Genomic DNA, 21,378 nt, shown 5'->3' on the forward strand with positions numbered 1-21,378 from the left:
ATAGTTTATCTATGCTAATACTATAATACATACATTTATTATTGTTATCATTTTCATCCCATAAGGTGTTTCTTAGTATTCTTTTCTGGTTTAAGCAAAATAATGTAACACTTAGGGGCAAATATGCACCCACAGAGACAAAAGCTAGAAGATAAAATTGCAAATATTTCGACTGCTGTTGTGTATTTGCCTGGAGAGCTAATGTAAGTTGGGATGAATGTGATCTACATGGCACAGAATATGAGCATGCTAAATGTTATATATTTGCTTCATTACAATTGTCTGACAGGTTCTGAGCTAAGAACGCAAACATAAAACAGGTGCACGCCAACAAACCTATGTACCGCAAAACACAACTAAACGCAGTTACAGACCACACATTCCAGGATGATCTTTGAACTTTGGTAGCTGGTGTTCCTGCCTGGCACTGGTGGGCTGGTAGAAAGCCAGATGATGCATATGATAACCTGTATAAATGTATTGGCAAAGACACTGCTTCTCTGCTGAGCAGGGCCAAACCACTTCATAACATCTTTACCTTGCAAAGAACAAATCTAATTCCAAAAGCAGTGTGCCGGACCATGCAAGACCAGTCTGAGCGCTGCCCAATTAAGCAAAGCAAACATAGGAAGTACAGTGTTAATGAGAACAGCAATAAGAAACTCAACTACGAGTTGTTTGCTCTGACAATGGGAGTGTTTTTATAATACAGAAAAACAGCTGCCACAGTGTTTTTTGTTTGTTTTGTTTGTTTTGTTGTTTTTTTTTGGTGGGGGGGGGGGGGGGGAGAATCCATAACTGTGCCTATCCTGTTCCCTTGCCATTATAAACCCATGTACATTTCAGGTCATTCCAACTGGAGTTGCCTTACTCATTGTGTTATTGATTGATCGCTCTGAACAGAGGATGCAGTCATAGCAGCAGATTGGTTCCCTTTTCCTGGCAGCTTTTCTGGTGCCTGGGGGCAGTTTTCAGTGCATATCGATACAGGCACCTGGACATTTAAGGAATTAACAAGCGCTGATGACAAACACAACAAAGCAGTCAAATGTCGGTAAAAATGTACACTTAGCATTATGTCCATGTCAACTTCAAATTGGAGTGAGGTTTCATTTTATTAACATGTAACATGAAAAGCTTATTTATAGCTACATTTAAGCAGGGAACAGTGCACAAACAACACTAGGAATAGAGTAAATCAGAACTCCTGTATGCTATAATAATAAAATGCAGGCAGATACAGGTGTATAATTCTTCAATATAATATTTCTACGATGGTGTGTAAAATATTTATTTTTATTAAAATGGTTCTTACTGATTTTTGATAAAATATTTAAAAAAATAAAAAAAACTAAAAAGACTAAATAAGGCACTTTTAGTCTGGTTTAGATCAGTCAGTGCTCCTAACAATTCTTAATTTTGAAACATCAATATTCTGCAACCAATAGAGCCACAGAATGTAAAACATTGTGTAATTAACTAAAACACAACTACGGGCATTTTCCAGAACTGGTACAGAATTATTTCTCTGAGTAGACGAGACTTTTCAAAATGCTTAAGAAGGGTACCTTATTCATCCCTACAGCCCAAATAATGGCCTTATCATCAATGTCGATTTCAGATCCATCAATCTGCCCAACGGTTACAATCTCCAAAGCACCTGTTTTGCCCGTCTGCCAGTTTACTATATCATAAGATGCTGGAGTATCTCTGTTTTCATCAAAGTAAACTTCCATGCCCAATTTGGCTGTGAATCAAACTGTTTTCAAGTAATGCAGGAGTTATATATTAAAATGGTCATTATTTTATTGCAAACCACTCATTTAGTTTAATTTATTTTAACCAGAAACAAAATGTTTGACAAATACCAAATAAATGACAAATAATCTGCATTTTGTTGTAAGTCTAAATTAACACATGCATAATATGAGTAGGTTCTCTGTTCTACACATTTCTAGTTTTCAGGTGTTATTCACTTGAAGCCACCACAAAGAAACTATGGTGTGGACTATACATTTTTTCGCAGCCGCAGAAAAAAATATTATTTTATCACTACCAAATCTGGACTCCAAAGCTTGTATTTTAGGAAACAGGTATTTAAATAATAATTAATTTGACCTGTCTAATATTTCCACATGATTTATTTTGAAATGTCCCACTTCCATTTTGACACGATTGTAAATTATGCAGTGCATAGGCTGTGGCATACACTGCTTTGTACACATTGGGAGCAATTCCTAGATGAGACACATCAGTGTAGCCATTCTTTACTTCACATAGATTCTCTGATCCATTGCACAAAGGAACCTTACTGGAAGCCTGCTCTGTGAGATTTGCTGTAGGTAATATGCAGTTGAAGGAATTTTCCCACAGTTCACGAAAAAAACACATTCCCAAGGAACTTGGATGGATGGACATCGACAAGGAACTGTGCTAGTCCAGGTATTTCTGTATGCCGGATGGCTATCCCAAGCACCCCACTGGTAATTGACTAGAAATCAGAAAAAAAATTGTGTGGCGCTCCAGGATTCACATGCAATGAACTGCCTATTGGTAACACAGTGAAGCAGGAGCTCCTTAAACAAATGGAACACTGTGTGATCCCCGGAATTACAACTATGATTTGTGCAGACGACCTTTGATAACATCAGCAATGTGAACACAATCTTCTTTGGGACAGAATGTGGACAGCGTTTCTGAAAAAGCAATGCAGGCGCCTGCAGCTTTAACCTCCTCAATAAAAATCTGAGTTGCTAATCAGCCATAATCATTGTCGGAGACAACGGTACCAATCCAAGTCCAGCCAAAACATTCTGTAATATGAGCCATGCCTCTGGCCTGATAGAAATCGCTGGGTATTGTCCTAAAGAAGTTAGGAAACTCTTGTTGCTAAGACAAGCACATGTAGCTAAATAACTGAGCTGCACAAAACAAAAATAAAAACAGAGATAATAGGACAATTCTCACATGCACATTTTAAACTTAATATTAATATCCAGACTAAATTGGTTTCACTGAAGGTAATCACTGTACAGATTGACTGGTCCCTTCATATTTCCACTAAAATAACTTACAGCTTAGCAGTTGCTCCAACGCCCTTCTTCTGTCTATACGTGAAGCATTAGTGTTGTAACCTTTTACAATGTACAAAGCAGATCTTACCAAGGGCACTCCCCCCCATCCTGAGTACCAGCTGCTGCTTCATCCTGTGGACTGATGAGTGAAATGGCTGCTTTTACAGCTACAGGATCTTTGCCGCAAGAGTCGTGAATCTTAGAGCCAAGTTTGATATTCGGACGAAGAGTAGAATCTCTGGTTTTTTTCTTCTATTGCAAATATCATCGTCTGGGCCCAGAGGAAAGATCTGAAATTAAAACTTTGAAGTTAACAAATCAGTCAGAATTCAACCGATGGAAGCTTAAAAAACAAACAAAAAAAAAACATAATAGCAATCTCCTACAATGTTCACTTTGTGTATACAGTATGTAGACATAGATATGCTAGCAGTTAGGAGGCATTTTCTTATGCAGATATTCAAAATACTCTGAAAAGTAAACTCCCTCTGCAGTTTCCTGGAGTAAACCACTGATAATACCCATTTAACCATACAATAGCTTCAACCCCATCAGGTATTCAGGTGTAAAAGCTATTAAAATGTCAGCTGTGAACAGTTACTATGCTCCTCAGTTTTAATAGCATGGAAACCAGCTTCACTTCCTAGCATAGGTATCAATAAACTTTTCTTCAGCTTAGACTGACAATGCTAGGTTTTGCTGGTTATTCGTCTTTTATATGTGAACTGAATTCTGCAATCAAAAGGCAGAACATTCTTAATGATCCAGCTAATCCCCTGTGACGTTATCAAATTCTGAATGTTAGAAAGTTTGAAACGGTTTCTACGGCAGAAAAACCCAGCTGGTTTTCCAGTCTGGCCAGTACTGAACAATGGGAATAATAGATGCATCTAGGTGCAAAAATAACACAACTATTATATCCATGCTTTTTCCTTTAGAAGAATGAATCATATAACATGTTAATTGTGCGCATATATATATATATAGATAGATAGATAGATAGATAGTCACACACACACACAAGTGCTCAGGTGTGTAATCTTTGAGACATTACCTCAAATTTCACGAACAATTAACTTTTGTTTTCTGATGAATCCCGGTGTAAATGCACAATAAGGCATGAATGATTTGCAGGGGTGAGTAAACCCTATTAATGTTAAGGTAAGCTGAACTAACTGCTGTTGGGATATGCTGTAGAGTGGAAATGTACGTACTGTATTGCAAGACGATGAAACAATAAATAATAAAAAGTGGCACTGACCACCTTACTGCATAAAGCCTCGTCTTCTTGCCTTTCGGGCAAATTTGTTTGCATATATAAATCACGCACAGGTTGATGTCTTTCAGTTTATGAGCACTAAAACTAGCCTAAGGAATGTTCTGCTTTCTTAGATATGGCAATGTCTATAGAAATATTAATGTGTTATTTTAACACGTAATGTCCAAACCCCCCACATTCACCCCCTGCATCATGCATCATCAATGCTTGCTCTTAAAACACCTTGAAACGAGGCATATTTGTCTGGATATGCATTCAAACATTGTCCACAAATTCATATGACTCAATGAGTCACTCATGCTCACAACCTCAAGTTCATGCATTTTACATACTTAATTCTTTATCTTTTACACATCTAAATATCAAATTTGGGGTATTAAGAGTCAGAAGGTGTTCATTCATACTTTAAAACAGTGACACAAGAAAAGAGACAGGAATTATGTTTGTTTGTTTGTATGCCTAATGTTTTAGGACTTTATTGCATTGGTTAAAAAAGATGTCTTTACTAAGCTTTTTTTTTGTGACCCCTATAAATTCTGTTTAATCTTATAGAGGGTATAAAACAACGCAACAAAAACTGCAGCGTTTATAATTTCTGATACACCCTTAAAAATAAAATAAAACAGATATCTATAGCTCCAAACATTGTGGCCTTGTTTTTTTATTTGAGAGCTACCGTCACAAGGAAGAATAATGTGTTATTCCACAACAGTCCACTAGGTGCTCCCTCTCTATGTCAACACACACGCAGACAAAATAAAAAATATAAAACTGAAGATACAGTTTCTTTAAAGACAGTTATATTTAATTGGTTTTCGGTTGCAATGCTGTACTGGTCTGTGCAAATGCAAAGAAGGGAAATGTATTTTAAAAAATGTGCATTGGTCATGCATTACACATAGAAGCTTTGCAGTAATTAGATCAGTCACATGCAGTATTTCTTTTAGTATACATTAAAAGCTTAACAGAATCCACTTTTGTACAGAACAGCCTATCACTCAACATCCTAATCAAAAGGAAGACTAAGATTTTGATTAAAATATAACACATCTTAAAAAGAGTGCACTGACGTAATACTAAACATGTTCAGGTAAAAGCAAATGCTCTTGTTTTGTTTTGGTTTGGTTGGTTGTTTTTCCAAATGCATTTACAGTCGCAGTAAGAAGTATATCTCTGGCTCTGAGGTGGGGCCAGGATCTGAGTCATCCGCATAAAAACTATCATGACATCTGTAACGAAATGATGTACAGGCTCCTTCAGGCAAGCCCCGGTCTGCCATCTCTGCACCATTAATATGGTTTAGGTATCCAGCAATGTAGGAACCTGTGGAATGTCTGTTAACAGTAGGGTGTTGAGCCGGGGGCTTGTTACGCAGAACTATGCCGGCTGTGCTGCAGCTGTTGGGAAGTTTTTGCTTGCTGGCTTCCTGCCTTTCCCTGGCTCGGTTGGCGATGTGACGGACTCTGCTCTGGCTACGAGACGACAGCTTTCTAGACAGCATCTTTGGGGAGTCTTCTTCATCGTCCTTCACCTGAGTGACGGGCGTGGGTGGGCCCCTCTCCTCCTGTTCAAAGGATACGAGTTTACGCAGCTGTTCTGTTAAAGGATCCGCAGACTGCGGCCTGTTGGCAAGAGAAGCCATCCTCGTTTTATCCTTCATGGCAGGGGTAACAAAACTTCTGCTGATGTACTTGTACTTGCTCTCGAAGTTGCACAATATGTCCTCCGATGTCAGATCCCCGAGGCTCTTGGATTTGCAGGGGCTTGGGTGCCTGGCTATGTGCAGCCCTTCTGATGATTGCTCCATGTGGGTGTGCAGTCGCTGAACAGGCCTCTTGGAAACAGGAAACCCTTCATGATATGCCTTTGGAGTAACCAGCTCATGAAAAACGTTACTTAACTCTTCACCGTTATGGTTAAACGTACAGTAGCCGTTCTCATGAGAAGAGGTCATTTTTCTGGAAGCTTGGATATCTTCTAACAAATGGTCGTTATCATAGCATCTACCATTGTTTTGAGTTCTGCTATCTTCTGACAACTGATAGCCCCTATGATAAGTATTACTCTTTTGTGTTCTCATATCATCTGACATTCGATAGCTACAGTGATACGTGTTACTGCTTCGAGTCCAGAGGTCTTCTGACAGCTGGTAGCTATCATGATATGAACCATTGTTTTTAGGCCTGCCATAAGGTGATCCTTCATATGGAGATGCTGTTTGCCTAGGCCATAGGTTATTTAATTTACTAGATGTTAATGTAAAGTCCTGCAATTCATCATCAGCATCAGTCTCTACCTCCATTAGGCTGCTTCCAGCAGATTCTGTAGATACTTGGAGATGGACAGAAGCAGCACGGTCACATAACCTGCCAGTCTCCAGGGGAACCCAGCTTGAATCATTATTTTCTTGTTTGGGGTGTAATGTTTTCACAGGGGAACAGCACGAACTGCCAGCAGGTGTACTTTCTTCAGAATCCAGGTTTGCTCTTCGTATTATCCTCTCTGTGAGGTTATACACCGAGGCAGGAGAAAGGATCTCTTCATTGAGTATTGTGTACATGGAGTGTTCTGTTGTCTCAGGGCTAGAAAACACTGCAGTGCCTGTTGTTGAGTTCAACAAAGAATCCTTAGGCTTTTTATTTGTCAAAAATGGTTTCTGTGGAGAGTTAGGCTCCAAAGTGAGAGTATTTGAAAAGCCTGACATTAAACTAAAAGTGTGGTTATTGGTTCTGTGAATACTTGAAATGGTAGTAAGGTTGGTCTTGTCATCTGTAGTGTCAAACTGACTGATTAATGCAGAGATAGAACCCATCCCACTTTCATTACTCAAAGAAACAGCATCGATAAGTCTGGAAATTGTACTGTCCTGCATTGTCCCATTAGAAGATAGGCTACCTGTCTTATCAAGGCAGATTGTTGAAGACAGATCAACAGTTGAAATGGACGTGCAACTGTTGTTACATGCATTAGGCAGGACAATGTCAGGTTTAGCTGAACGTTTGGGGCTGCAAGCTTCTTGTATGTCTTTCTTGGTCTCTGGGTGTTTTTGTTTAGAAGCACAGATGTCAAATGTGTGCCACACCATGTCATCCGTGACACTTTCTTCAGCAAATGTGCTTGTTATCTCGTTTTGAAGTGGGGCTCCTAAACATTCCTCTGTGTCGTTTCCTCCAATTTCAAGGTAAGAGGTTTTATCAGTATCAAGGGCTTTGCTTGGGGGTAATTTTTTGGGAGAGTATTTGTAAAATGTATTTGTGGGCGTCTCATCATCAGATTGTGTTGAAGGTTGGGTTTCAATCAAAACATCAATGGATGCCGACCTGATCCTTTCTACATGGCCTGGTGTGTCAGTAGATCTTCCTATGAAAATAAATTAAAAAACAGGGTGAATTACCTTGAACTGACACATCAAAACCAGCAAGCTGTCCCACCAGCAAGCCATCCCAACACAAAGACAAATGGAATGCGACCACCAATTACAACCAAGACAGGATTCGAGGATGGAGATTGTGCAGGTACAAGTGGTTAAGAACATCAATTCTGTGGGATATGATGCAATGTGACGATACTGCTGGCAATTCATAATTCATTCAAAAAAACATTGTCACATTTTATTACATCAAGCGGTCTGATGTAATATTGGCAGAGGATGTTTGGAATGAGGCAGCCTGAGTAAGCTTTAGATTACCTGCCGGAGTTTCCTAGTCAGTTTTCTACTATGAAGAAGCACAACAATAAAAGACAAAACAAAAAAGTTGTGTTAAAATAATCAGTAGGGTAAAACTGAATGTGTGATTAAGTTGTTACATTGTTGGTCTTTGTCATCCTATACACTTAAATACATTTTTTTAATTTCACTTGTATTCAAATTTGGACAAGAACATGGACTACTCGTTGCGAAAAGCACACACAATTCGTCACGAAAAAAACATACTATTTGGATAGACCTACTCAGTTCAGTGCCTTTCTCCTCAGGATCATTGACAGGTTTACAAGATGGCAACTCAAGTCCTCCATTGAGAAGTTTATCGACCGGCATGGATAAAGGACGTGTCAGCACGGTGTTGGTCTTGCGTTTCCCAGGCGGCTCCAGGCTCAGAGTGTCAGGTTCATTCTCCTTTATGTTGTTGCTGACTTCAGTGAAACCCATTTTGTTCTTTTTGCGGCCCTTCGCAGGAGCGCTGGCAGTGCGGCGCAGTATATGATCACTGACCGAGCGCTTGCGAATGTAAAAACCAGAATTGGTGTCAACAGAACAGTTCTTGGGGTTCTTGCTAAAGAGACTCTTAAATCCTCGAAGCTGCCGGCCCTGCAAAACAAGAAAGAGGAGGAATGTTAAAATGATCTCTGTCAAGTCATCAATGTTTTATATTTATGGCATTTACCACATTTTCACAAAGTATATGCTGTTAAAAAGAAAACAGGGGCTGTATTACAGAACAATGCCCTAACTTGCTTTCCTATCTTATCTTTCATGGCTCGGACAGGATTTTTCCTAACTTGGTATTACAGAAGCATTTCCCAAGTCAGAAGTGCCTACAATTTCCTAAGTGTTTCCCCGTATCCTAACATTTGTCCAATCTACCGACAATCTTATCCGTAAACGACTGATCGAGTCTGAATAGAACAGGTTACAGCTCGAGCTTCAGGTAACTGTCACTAATATACATTTTTTAAAATGATGGCGTCTAAACTCGATTCAGTTGTGGTAAAGAAACGTTGGGCTCTAAATTTTACTCGGGAAGAGAATAAGGACTTGATCGCAGAAAAACCTATAATAAAATCTAGTTAACAATAATACATAAATACATTTAAAAAAAATAAAGCCATACTTATTATAATAACAGTACTGTGATATGTTCATGCCTCCAGTGTGAAAGTGTGTACAGTAATATAATTTTGTACATTAAAGAGTCCAAACTTGTATTTTTGAGTTACATATATGAGCTGCTGGTTATAGTTCACTGGAGCGTCTCGCTGTGTAATACAATAACACGCCAGAATCAACACAGAATACTTCATATCCTATTACTCAGTAAAGTTTCAAATATCAATAATCAGAATCACTGACAGTAACTTGTAAGTGTGTCAAACTTCAACTCCATGCTGTTCCATATATAACACGACCCACCACCTCGGGATGTGCTGCTAGATCTAGACACACATAGCCCTGATATACAAATGGATCATTATGGTTCACTATAGAATATGCTACATATAATAAGCCCTAAATGCCCAGAAATATTTGTGCAATACAAAGCTTAAAATCTAAAAGCACAACAATAATACACATGCATCATTTTTTATTTTTTTTGCATGGTTTGCACTGCTTGCAAACTAACAATTTTCTTTTTCTAACTGACAGATAGGAAATGACCAAGTTAGGAATGATCTGTCATATGCTATTTCCTATCTGAATTTAAGTTAAGAAAATAAGTTATCTGAGCATTTTCTGTAATGTCAACTCTCCTAAACTTGTAGTTAGGATATTCTATCTCTGAAGATAACAATGTCACTTAGGATGCTAGTATGGCCCCAGATGAACGACAGGAAAAATATTTCATGTATAAAATTCTTGCACAAAGAAAATATTGTTTTGTTGCCCAGACAATTATTCAACAAAAAAAATATGTCCACCCATATGTCAAAAGAGTCATTTTAATTTTGGTTTGTACTTCGACTGCAGTGTACCATTTAGCATTTTTCCTGTTTTTATCCATGCTTTTTCATCAGTAATATTCCTTTACTGTCATTCTCTTCTCACTTTCCCAATAATTATTACCCTATTATAACTTCATGTTCTTCATGTTATTGCTGCATCTCTAACTTCCAGAAAATCTCAAAACAGAAATGTGGCATACCTCCTGGTAATACTATAATGTATCAAAGTTGACAGCTGCAGCAAACCTTTTTTTCTTCTTCATTGGGCTGCTATTGAGATGCATTATCCTTCAGACCAAAATCTGCCACCTCCTTCCCTCCACCTACGCCCTCATATTCACAAGCGGTCATCCGTTTCTATTCTCGCTAATGTATGAACAAGGATTTTTTTTTGTTAAATCTTTTTAGTAAGATCAGCTAGCATATGCACAAAGTAATGTAAAGGCTAGGTTTTGAGATCACAAAATGTTTTCAGCTGAGAAGAAATTGAAGGCAAGTTTCAGCCCTCCAACAGAGTTTAATTTCGTTTCTTTTTTTAAAGATTTGGATATATCTGGCTGAATGGCAGCAATCGAAGACAGTGGTTTTACAGAGCTAGAACCAAAAAAATACATGGCAGTGATTCATGCAAGAAAAAAACTAAAATTGAACACACAACGTCCACACAGTGGAAGCATGCCTTACACAGAGTACCTTTGAAGCTCCAAGAAAGTGCAATATAGTATAACTTGGATTGAGGACTAGTGGGCTCCACTGTAAAGCAAAATGTTAAACGTTTACTTGTTATATGTTAAATAACATTAAACTGACAAAATACATAGAAATATATAACAATGCAGTGATCATATTGACTTGTGATTTGAAAAAATGTGGTACCGACAGACTTAAATGTAGATGTACTCTGAATTAATCAAAAAGCTTGCTGTTCCGCCTGCTGAATCTTGTTGCCCATTACAATTCAGTGATCCGTTCTTAATGATCACATCAAAGTAACGTTTCAATCCACTGTAGCAGAGGGTTCAACTTTTTCAGTAAACAACACTTTTTACCAACAGGGAATATATTCACTAAATTCAGAAGAAAAAACTTTTTCACAGACAGTTGAAATGCAGCGTCTACCTACCTTTCCATAAATGTCATTGATTAAAACTTGAACGAAGATGGATGCTTCTGTCATTCCCTCTAAATAGACATGCCGATAACCTGCAGCATGGAAAGTAAAAGGTTATCTTCATCAGGAAGCAATAGTTATGTAAAACACAAAGGTGGAGACTTCTTAAGTTCATCTGACTGGTGTTTTTGCTAGCTTATCACTTCTTCAATTCAGCGCAAGACAGCGGCATCCTCATGACAAAATCAACCACTGTCATTCATGTTGCGTCTATGAAATCTGTCATTCATGTTGTGTCTATGGAATCTATCATTCATGTTGTGTATATGGAATCTATCATTCATGTTGTGTCTATGGAATCTATTTTTAGCAGCCTTTGCGCAGTGTCTTGATTTACAGGGTGGTTAAAAAAATTATTGAACTCGCTGTAATAAAACAATTAATTCCACCACGCAGTCTCTTTCATATCCAGTCCTCTTGCTAGTAATGGACAGAATTAGGGGTCAGGACAGGGACCTTTCTATGTTTTAAAAGTCATTTTCCACAGATTATTTCTACATATGGCAATTTACAAACCACGTCACTCCAAATACAAAACAACCACATTCACTGACCAGGCATGAGGCTACTGAAGGCCACAGTTCTTTGCCCAACAAAATCTCGCCCAATTGGATCATGGTCCCAGACCAGAAAACGAACTAAAGCCAGCTCAGGCATGTGAAGGGTGAAAGTTATTGTCTCCTCCCAAACAGGGTTGAATCCTGAAAGAAAAGAAGGGACCATATATATATATATATATATATATATATATATATATATATATATATATATATATACACACACACACACATACACATACACACACACACACACACACACACACACAGTGTGTTTGTTTTCTATCAATTAATGACACTTCCCCTTAAAAGAAAGAAACACAATAACACTGTGCAAATGGACATCTTGGTGTCTCATTCCTAACTCTGTGATCTTGCCCACATTCATTTATACTATAGGTAAAGCGGCATTTTAATTAATGATCTTCAGAGCTTGAAAATGTTCCCTTTGGGTGCGAGGCTGACTGAAAACTGAAGCAATGTCCTTCTAAATCTACTCTTGCACCTATTACCTCATTTTAAATCATGCTGTGACTTACAGTTGAACCAAATTACTTTGATTTAAGTGGACCAAGTGAGGCATTGATTTCTATTACTTTTCATCATCCAGCCGTGTTGCACTTTCTGTACTGATATTATATTAAGGATTCTTTAACTCCATTTGCCGTCTGTTCTACCCATCTGCCCTTTAAATTAAAACTCAAATTAGAAATCCTTTTAACTGTATTAGATGGCACGTCATCTGAATTAAAAGGCTCATTTTTCTACTATGCAAGATGGCCAGAAATAGCAACGAAGTGACACTCCAATGTATTTTTATTTGCATTTCTTTTTATTTTTGCATATTTAACTGTCAGGTTCTTTACCATTATCATCAACAACTCTGGTCTGTTCTTTGCAGCTGTCCACTGGCAAACCAATGATCTCTACTTCAACAAAGGGATCAATTATCTGCAGAGACACAAAAAAAAAATTCCAAATGGCGAAACACACACATAATGTCCAACTGGGGTACTAAAACTTATTTCAGTAAAATGAATACTCAAAGTTTAACAACATGTTGTATAGTCTAAAATATGTGTGTGATTGTTCTGTGTGCAGACAGACACTATGAATGCTTCTCAATGCACCTCAGTCTGAACTCTACGCTGTCATTCAGTCCTGAGCAAAACTTGGTTTTGATTGTGTGATGTGGGCTATCCAGATATAAAAAGCTAGTGCACTAAACCACTACGCCACCTAGTCCTCCTAAAGCCTATTTTTTTTTAATATTGACCATCTGCTTTGAGAACCAGTATTGCAGAACGCTAGAGAGACAGTGCCCGGGAGCATTATGCCAGCTGTTGTCTTACCGCAATCTGACACCAGCTCTAGAATGACAGCAGCAGAAATATCTCATGCTGGAAGAGGAAATGTTCTGTTCAGAACGGAGAATCCGCTACGAATGAATGGCAATGAATGAATGATGATGATTGCAATTGCAGTCTGTAAAGGGCTCTCAGTGCCCGATGACTGTGGAGGGCACTCAGGCCAGAGTGAAAGATAAATTTGGCCGGAGGTCTCACCCGTAGGTGCCCGACGGCTACCTGCGCATGGCCGGCTGGAAATACATGAACAGTTACATGCATCCCAGTGCTGCAGATAGGAAGTGGCTATGGGCCACCTCCCCCCAAAAAGACAAGGCCGCCAAACCACGAATGGAGAATAATAACGCTCCACGGGTGCACCCTGCCACCTATCCCCCAAATATTGAATTTAATAATAAATCAGCAGCTGATAGACGGCCCGTCCCACCAAGCACGACTGTGCCGGGGGAGACAGCCCAGCCTCTCCAGCCTGACCACGCACCCCGCCGAACTAAATACGAACCGCTCAGCACTCGGGTAAGGAAAACCTCCCTACTCACATTTTTTATTTTTTAGGGGGAAACCCTTCCTCCAGGCTCTAAGCGGTCGACTCTCGTTTTGGCCTACCAGCGCTTGACTGAGCAGCCGAAACAGAAAGAAGCGGCATGAAAGAATAACACACAGACCTTCTGTGCGCTTGCTAATGACGCATTAGTTAGGGGCGGATTCTCCTTTGCAGAAAAGCAACCAAGTTTACAAATCTTTCAGTCACCCACACATAGCATGCAAATAGTATGCTTACCTCTCCTCTATCCCCTAGCATGGAGTCGGGGGGTTTAGGTAACTGCTGCCCGCTGATGATTTTTAGAACAAGTTGTTTCTTGGGATAAGCAGGCAGAGGATCTTCAGAGAATGGATTGAATGCACCTGAAATAAAAAAGACAGCAAGCACAGAAGTTAAGAAAGTCTGGACAATAGGAAATGGTGCTGGTGGTAACACTTTACAACAAGTTGCTACAGTTAATGCAAGTTTTCTAGGCAGGGTTATGTCTTTATATGGATTGCATAATACACTGACATGCAAGTCTGTGTCATTGCATCTCTTATAAGTGGCTTAAACAGGAGAAGAGTCATACATAAATGAAGTCCCACCAAGCAGTGTTTTGGTATCTTGTCAGTGCAATGAACTGTGATTCCAGAAACTTCATACAGGACATGATGTAGTATTGGTGGCTTTGGCATTCAGTGGGTGTTTCTGAAACGTTCCTTTGCATAGGACATATGTGCCATTAACTACAGTGATGTTAATTTGAAACTGGGTTGTATGGCTAAATCACTGTTAATCAGTATCCAGCTATTGTTGTTTGGTTTGCATCTGTCCAGGCAATCAACTGCCTGCCCTTGCACAAAGCATACCATCATCCTAATCACAGCTAAAAAAAATCTGCATTGCAATAAAAGCGTGTGCCATGTGCTACAGGGAGTTAATACAAGATACCCAATATACTGCATTCAATGAAATGATCTACTGCAGTACATACCTTTGCACATTGGCTGAGGTTTGAGGACATAGCCAGTGTTCCCGTTCACCAGGAATTTGGCCCGGTTAAGTTGCATCATACGCCCTTCAGTCTGGTAATTTAAAGCCACTGGGAATTTAGAAAAATAGACAGACTCATTACGCTGTTGCTGATTTTACAGTTAATTTAATACAACAAGCAGATCATGTAATTTAATTTGCCTAATTTGCATACAGGGGGCAACAAACCATCAAAGCATTTGAAGAATGGAAAGAATCTGAAAGTTTCTCACTAAGGCAATCCAAATGAAGAAATCTGAGAGCAATAAGTAGCTTATAAAATAACTGAGAACTTGTATTGACTTTTTTGTTCTTGTCTGAATGACTTGAAACTGTACACAAAACAACTATAAATAAAATCTGTTCCCAACTTTTAGTCAACCGCCAAATGCAGCTTATGCTTTAAATCACCCTTTTCAAATACAAAGCTGGAAAGAAACAGTTGATACAGCATCCTGTTTAAAATCATACTATTCACCATTGGCGTCTCCAGCTTTGCAGGTAACCTTGAAAGATCTTTTTCAACATAAAATTATGATTGATTGGATAGATTTTTTTTCACCCACAATGGATCATTAAATCACTGGGAATGCAGCCAAAGACATTCCACAGCGTTTGCAGGGGGCACCGTATAACAAGGAGCGCCTTTCAGCGATCGTATCCAAGCGCTACCATCGCTGCAGACTGTCTGATTACCATCAATACAACATGCTCAGAATGTGTGCTAGCAGAGCCTGATGTTCTGATAAAGCTGTCGGTTAAACAGACTTTTCAACAGCTTACCTAGCTGGCATCCAATGTTCCAGTGAGCCTGTGGGTTGAAATTGCTGGAATCTACCCTGTATGCAGATGGATAGATTCTGGACAGCTGTTTCTGGTTGAATAAGATAAACTGTTCAAGCTTTTGATTCACCAGTTGGTGGGCTCTTGTCTCACTAAATGACAGCACATTCCCAGCACTGCCTGCATGGAATAAGAAGAGATTTGTACAGAAAAATGTCAACTTTATATACATTTACATTCCGACAGCCCGGGTGCCTCTCACAAAGCTTGGCTGGTAAACAGCATTACATAATTTAAATTGATAAAAAATTTGTACAAGCCGATTCCCTGCAACTTGTTAATATGACTTGATCCCTGTGGTGTAGCTGATAACCATCTGCTGAAGAACTGTGTGCTTTCTGGAGAGCATGAAATTACTTGGACTGTTCTGCTCAAAAGTGACCTTAATGTCTTAACATCATATTCTCAGACCCCAAATAATTTTATTATTTTATAATCCCTTCGTGGTAAATGTCAAGATATATTTCTATATGTTGTGGTATTGTATGTTGGAAGCTTTATCTATTCTAAACTTTGTACTTACAGGGTACATACTCAGCAAAAATAATTGCTTGCAAACTGTAATGTGTAATTATTGGGAACTTCAGATGAATTACAGCAATTCATGTTTTATTAATTATACACCAATTATAAAGAGCACCCATGTGTTAATTATCTCCTTAAAATGATTATATAAGTCTCAATGTGGTATGATGTAATAGTAATGTAACTTATCTGTCTTACCCCTTAATGACAGTACATGGGAACGTCAACTGATGCTAAATAACACACTAAATAATTAAATTACTGTGTAATAATGACCCTACAGCTTATTAAAAACTTAATACGGAAATAAATGCAGAGTCACATCAGGTCAGCAAGCACTGCAAGAAATTGTATTCAATGGCCAAACTCAGGCACACATTATGCACAGGTTTTTTTTATTTATTTATTTATTTTTTTATCACTGAATGATATGCACACAGTTTGTAGTGTAGCAGTCAAATGGATTATTCAGGGAGTATTTTAATCCTGCGATTTGGTTTCAATTGCATTAGCTCTGTAGATCTTGGAGCAGGTTTAACAGTGTAGGCTGTCAATTGATACATTTTTACAACACGATCGCTCATTTTAACAGCATTTACTGTAAGTGTTCTCTGCCCTACCAGGATAACTGTCGACCACAAACAAAGAGAACCAGAATTAATTGCACAAATTGTGGCTGATTATCCCTGCAGACTCTACAAAGTCACACCCCTTTACCAGAAAATCTACCCTATCTAATTTTATTTTCTGTTTTCCATCGCTCCTCTTTTCTCAAACCTTTGGAACTGTCCCCCTTTCTTTCTCCACCTCTCCCCCACTGTTCACACCTAAAGCTGCAGAGTCACTTACAAGATCATCTCACCCGAAAGACGGAGCACAAGGAGGTTAAATGACTTGCTCAGGGTCACACAGTGAGTCAGAGCCTGAGCTGGGATTTGAACCTCCTGGTTATAAGCCTGTTTCTTTAACCACTGGACCACAGAGCCTCCTATATCACTACCACTACATACAGTTTTAATTGGTACACTGATAAAGGCACTAGCTAAAACTGGACTTTCTTGTTAAAAGGTATGAATGCATTGTATACATTACTCTATTTACCTGGTAATGCCCCGCATGGTACACAACATTAATGGAGGTTTAAAAAGACAGGATCTTTTTCTTACCTTCCTCAAGAACGTCCTGGGAGGCCACAGAGTTTGTAAAAACCACCAGCTCAGAGAGCTCCCGGCTCAGCTTGATTGTTTTCCTGCGCTGGCCAGCCCTTTATGGAGAAGCATATTATTGAAATGCAAAGGAACAGTAGCGAATGTTGAGAAGAACCACGGTCCCAAACATACACATACATTATTACGTATTTTATTCGTTTTTTTAACCACTGCGCAGTCAGACGGGCTCTGATGTCATAATTTCTTTCATAAAGTGTGTCTACTCTTTTCTGTATTTCCTATGACCAACTAATAAACAACTGATCTGCAATAATACAGTACTCTATGTAAGGGGTACACGATGATTAAAATAGAATCAACTGAGTAATGAGTTTCCCAACTTGGGGCTTCATCCCTCAGTGGCTAGGTCTTCTACCACTGATTGAATATCTTTGCAATTACCCCCTTAAAACCATTGTGTATGTATTCTATTACTGCATTTTCAATCAATGTTCGAGACCCCATAATATGCAACCTGCTTGTCTCAGATTTATGTAGTCTGGAGTCTGAACAACAGAGAGCATGCCTGCAGTGTTATTAGATTGAATCTATTTTATTTGTTTTTGGACTTTGCCTCGGCTTTGCCACCAATGCCTAGTCCTCATTTCTCATTCTGCTATATTGCTGATCTCTAACATTGAAGTCAATGCTTCAGGTTGTCTGCGCATGCCTCAGTATGTTTAAAACCGACAGGCACAAATAAGGTCAGCAGCACAGACTTGTAATGTTTTTACGTTACAAGTCTGTGTTTCTGACCTTATTTGTGGCTATCGGTTTTAAACATACCTTTTGATTCCAGTCTCTCAGGTGAATCACACAGTTCAGAAGCAGCAGCTAACCCACTGGGCTGTGCTCTCTGAAGTGGATCTGTCTCATTTCCAAAAGTGGAAACCAAAGCCCTAATCAGCCACAGTTCTTTACGTACGGACAGTGATGTGTATGATCATGACTCTCGATTGTGTTCCAGACTGCCTCTGCACAGTCAAAGAGCTCCTGTTTAACAGCTGCACAGACAATGCTGTGGATAAAAAGATGGGAATGCAAGAATCGGCAGTGGCATGAACCAGTGGCAATATGTCTAACCTGTGGGCCAGCCCCCAGCCTTTCTCCGATGCATCATGCTGTCCATCTTCCTCTCCCTCTATGCTCTGAGACTTGGATCTCGATCTTCCGTTTTTCTGTTAAAGAGGAAAAAAAAACATAGCAGCAGGAATGCCCCAACATGCCAGAAACAAAAGGAATGCCCCAATCCGCCAGGAACAGCAGGAACGCCCCAATCTGCCAAGAACAGCAGGAACGCCCCAATCCGCCAGGAACAGCAGGAACGCCCCAATCTGCCAAGAACAGCAGGAACGCCCCAATCTGCCAGGAACAGCAGGAACGCCCCAATCTGCCAGGAACAGCAGGAACGCCCCAATCCGCCAGGAACAGACTCATTAGAGTAAGACTAAGATACAGTTCTATTTACATAGCTGAGGTAGATCTCACCTTATGTTTTGAAAAGTTGCTGATAAAGGAGCAGCTTTGGGATTTCTTTCCACCTTCTTTGATGTTTGAATTCTGGAAACAAGCAAGATAAAAAAAAAACACAGAATCAGTGAGCAGAGTGCTTTTATCACGCAAGCTCTGTCAATTTATCTTTTCCATTTTAGACTGTGATTGTCTTTTAAATACATTCTCCAACCTCCCAGTTACAATCCTCCTTTAAATCAGTAAGACAACACAGTGGGTGGGGGTACATATCCTTTCCAAGGCTTTCTTTCATATCTAGCAAAGCAAGGCAGTATATTTATGATATGGGGAAGAACAGCAGCTATTTTTACCTGATCCAGGGATCTCTCAAGTGAACACAATGGCATCTCACTTGACAAGCTGACCAGATACGAATTTTTAAGAGGCTTCAAGGGATGATGAGTATTCGCAAGAGGGAAATACTTATTTTTATGACTCTATTTAGTATTGCCAACGTCTGAGCTATAAAAGGATACAGCTTTTTAAATTTTTTTTTTATTTAGCCGTTTTTTTGGTTACTAATAATTCTTCATAATACTGTGCAATGTGTTAGGTAGTTATTCACTGGACTACATTTTTAATTTACACATTCTGCACACACAGATACATAGGTCTTGATATTTGTTTATAATGACAAATATCTGATTCTCTATCAACTGTTTCAATTACAAAGAACATTGATTCCAAAGTGATGTTCTTAGGGGATACATGCACAATCACATTGCACAGTGCCATTCAAGAAAACGATTTACTAATAGGTGCACCTCCATTACCCTGGAGAGTCATCTCTGCAGGCATGTTTTCATAAGGTTGTTAAAATGTCATTTTCAATTTATAAAACAAATTAAAATTCAACCCTGGGGATGATAGCATTGATGAAGCTGTTGATACAATGCATCTTCCAAATGATTTACATTAAACTCTGTTCAGTTTAGTAGTCAAAACCCTGTTCTATATATTGCTTCTGCCAAACAATTGAAAGCCATACTAACTAGAAGCAATTACAGCAGACAGACTGTGAAAAAGAACTTGAGCATGTCCTAAGGAAACACCAAGGTACAATATATATATATATATATATATATATATATATATATATATATATATATATATATATATATATTGTGAGATAGCAGGGAGGGGGTTAAAATCCTTCCCTGCTAAAAACCTTGTGAGAATGCACATTTGGGTGTTATGGGGTTTAATTGTGTAATTGTTTTATTGTTTAGTAATCCCTTGCACCTGGTGGTAATTGTAAATTAGAGCCAGGTGCAGGGTATTTAAGAGAGGCAGCCAGTCTGTTCCAGGCTGCTGCTGAGAGAAGAGCCCGACTGTGTGAGTGAGCAGTCGTATTGAGGTATTGTGTAAGGGTGTGTTTTTGAATGTGGCAGGTAAACGGTTTAGCCGTCCTGCGTGATAGTTAGGTTCCTGTTTGTTTAGTGAGTGCTCCAAATAGGAGCTAGGTGTTTGTTTTGTGTTTATTTCATTTGGTGTTTATTAAAAGTGAGCGCTGTTTCAGTAGAATCCTGTGTGTTGGGTCGTGATTCAGAAGGGAGAAGAACCCGTGAGAGCCTGTGTGGCAAGCAAAAAGGTGACATATGGTACCAGAAGTGCCCTTCTGACTCAACACGCAACAATGGATTTGCAGGAGCTCATAGCTCAAATAAAGAGAAACACTGCTGCTCTAGTTGAGCAAAATAAGAAGTGGGAAGTGGAACTGGGACTTCCAGAGCCGGAACCAATGGCGCTGGTGTCAATGTTTAAGAGGTGGGTGAGCTCAACACTGGAGCCGCCGCTCCCAGAGCCCAGAGGGGAGGAGGTGCCGCTCCCAGAGCCCAGAGGGGAGGAGGTGCCGCTCCCAGAGCCCAGAGGAGGAGGAGAAGTGAGGTGCCCACCTCCATCACCCCAGCGAACCAGTCCGGCACTGCTAGGTGCGGTTCCTTGCCCCTTGCTCCTGGACACCCTGCCGGTCTTCCTAGACCTTCCTGCGCTGGACCTGGAGCCCAGGAATCTGCAGCATTGGCCACAGCTTTTCCCCTGGTTCCCTGCTCCGCTCTTCCCGAGCACCCAGACGTCGCTGGGCTGCTGCCAGACGTCGCTGGTGCTCCCCCTGTTCGCTGCTTCGCTTCCCCTGGGTGATCGGACATCGCTGCGCTGGTCCCCAGTGGAAGATCTCTGTCCACTGCTGCATCCTCCTGTTCCCCGGTCATCGCTTCGGTCGGCCCTGTCATCCCGGTGGGGTCCCTTGTCGCCGGTTCATGGTCCCTTCCCGGAGGTGCCGGAAGGTCCGACCCACCCTCAAGCCCGCCCGTGGAAGAGGGCGGAAATGGACATTTCTGGACTTGAGTGTGGGTGGTTGTGTTTTAGGGGAGGGGGTGGCCTTGGTATGGCCTATCAGTGTTTCACACTTGGGGGGGAGGATGTGTGAGATAGCAGGGAGGGGGTTAAAATCCTTCCCTGCTAAAAACCTTGTGAGAATGCACATTTGGGTGTTATGGGGTTTAATTGGGTAATTGTTTTATTGTTTAGTAATCCCTTGCACCTGGTGGTAATTGTAAATTAGAGCCAGGTGCAGGGTATTTAAGAGAGGCAGCCAGTCTGTTCCAGGCTGCTGCTGAGAGAA

General features: G+C 39.9%; 1 protein-coding gene across 5 annotated transcripts in view; it reads right to left on the reverse strand.

The window, feature by feature from the left end:
• Positions 1-4,888: 4,888 nt before the first annotated feature.
• Positions 4,889-21,378, reverse strand: part of LOC121327408 (1-phosphatidylinositol 4,5-bisphosphate phosphodiesterase eta-1-like) — a 53,087-nt gene continuing 36,597 nt past the window's right edge. For 2 of the 5 annotated variants that reach the window (XM_041271456.1, XM_041271457.1), the window contains 12 exons: positions 18,732-18,803; positions 18,327-18,421; positions 17,202-17,299; positions 15,451-15,630; positions 14,630-14,737; positions 13,891-14,015; positions 12,609-12,693; positions 11,740-11,886; positions 11,138-11,217; positions 10,708-10,767; positions 8,305-8,662; positions 4,889-7,713 (listed from right to left, as the gene is read on the reverse strand). In XM_041271456.1, coding sequence (XP_041127390.1) covers positions 5,501-7,713; positions 8,305-8,662; positions 10,708-10,767; positions 11,138-11,217; positions 11,740-11,886; positions 12,609-12,693; positions 13,891-14,015; positions 14,630-14,737; positions 15,451-15,630; positions 17,202-17,299; positions 18,327-18,421; positions 18,732-18,803 — 3,621 coding nt within the window. In that variant the 3' untranslated portion in view covers positions 4,889-5,500. Of the gene's footprint in view, positions 7,714-8,041; positions 8,070-8,304; positions 8,663-10,707; positions 10,768-11,137; positions 11,218-11,739; positions 11,887-12,608; positions 12,694-13,890; positions 14,016-14,629; positions 14,738-15,450; positions 15,631-17,201; positions 17,300-18,326; positions 18,422-18,731; positions 18,804-21,378 lie in introns of all 5 variants that reach the window. The other 3 variants (XM_041271461.1, XM_041271460.1, XM_041271458.1) reach the window with 3 other exon arrangements.

The sequence above is a fragment of the Polyodon spathula genome, chromosome 14 (assembly GCF_017654505.1).
Source record: "Polyodon spathula isolate WHYD16114869_AA chromosome 14, ASM1765450v1, whole genome shotgun sequence".
NCBI lineage: Eukaryota > Metazoa > Chordata > Actinopteri > Acipenseriformes > Polyodontidae > Polyodon > Polyodon spathula.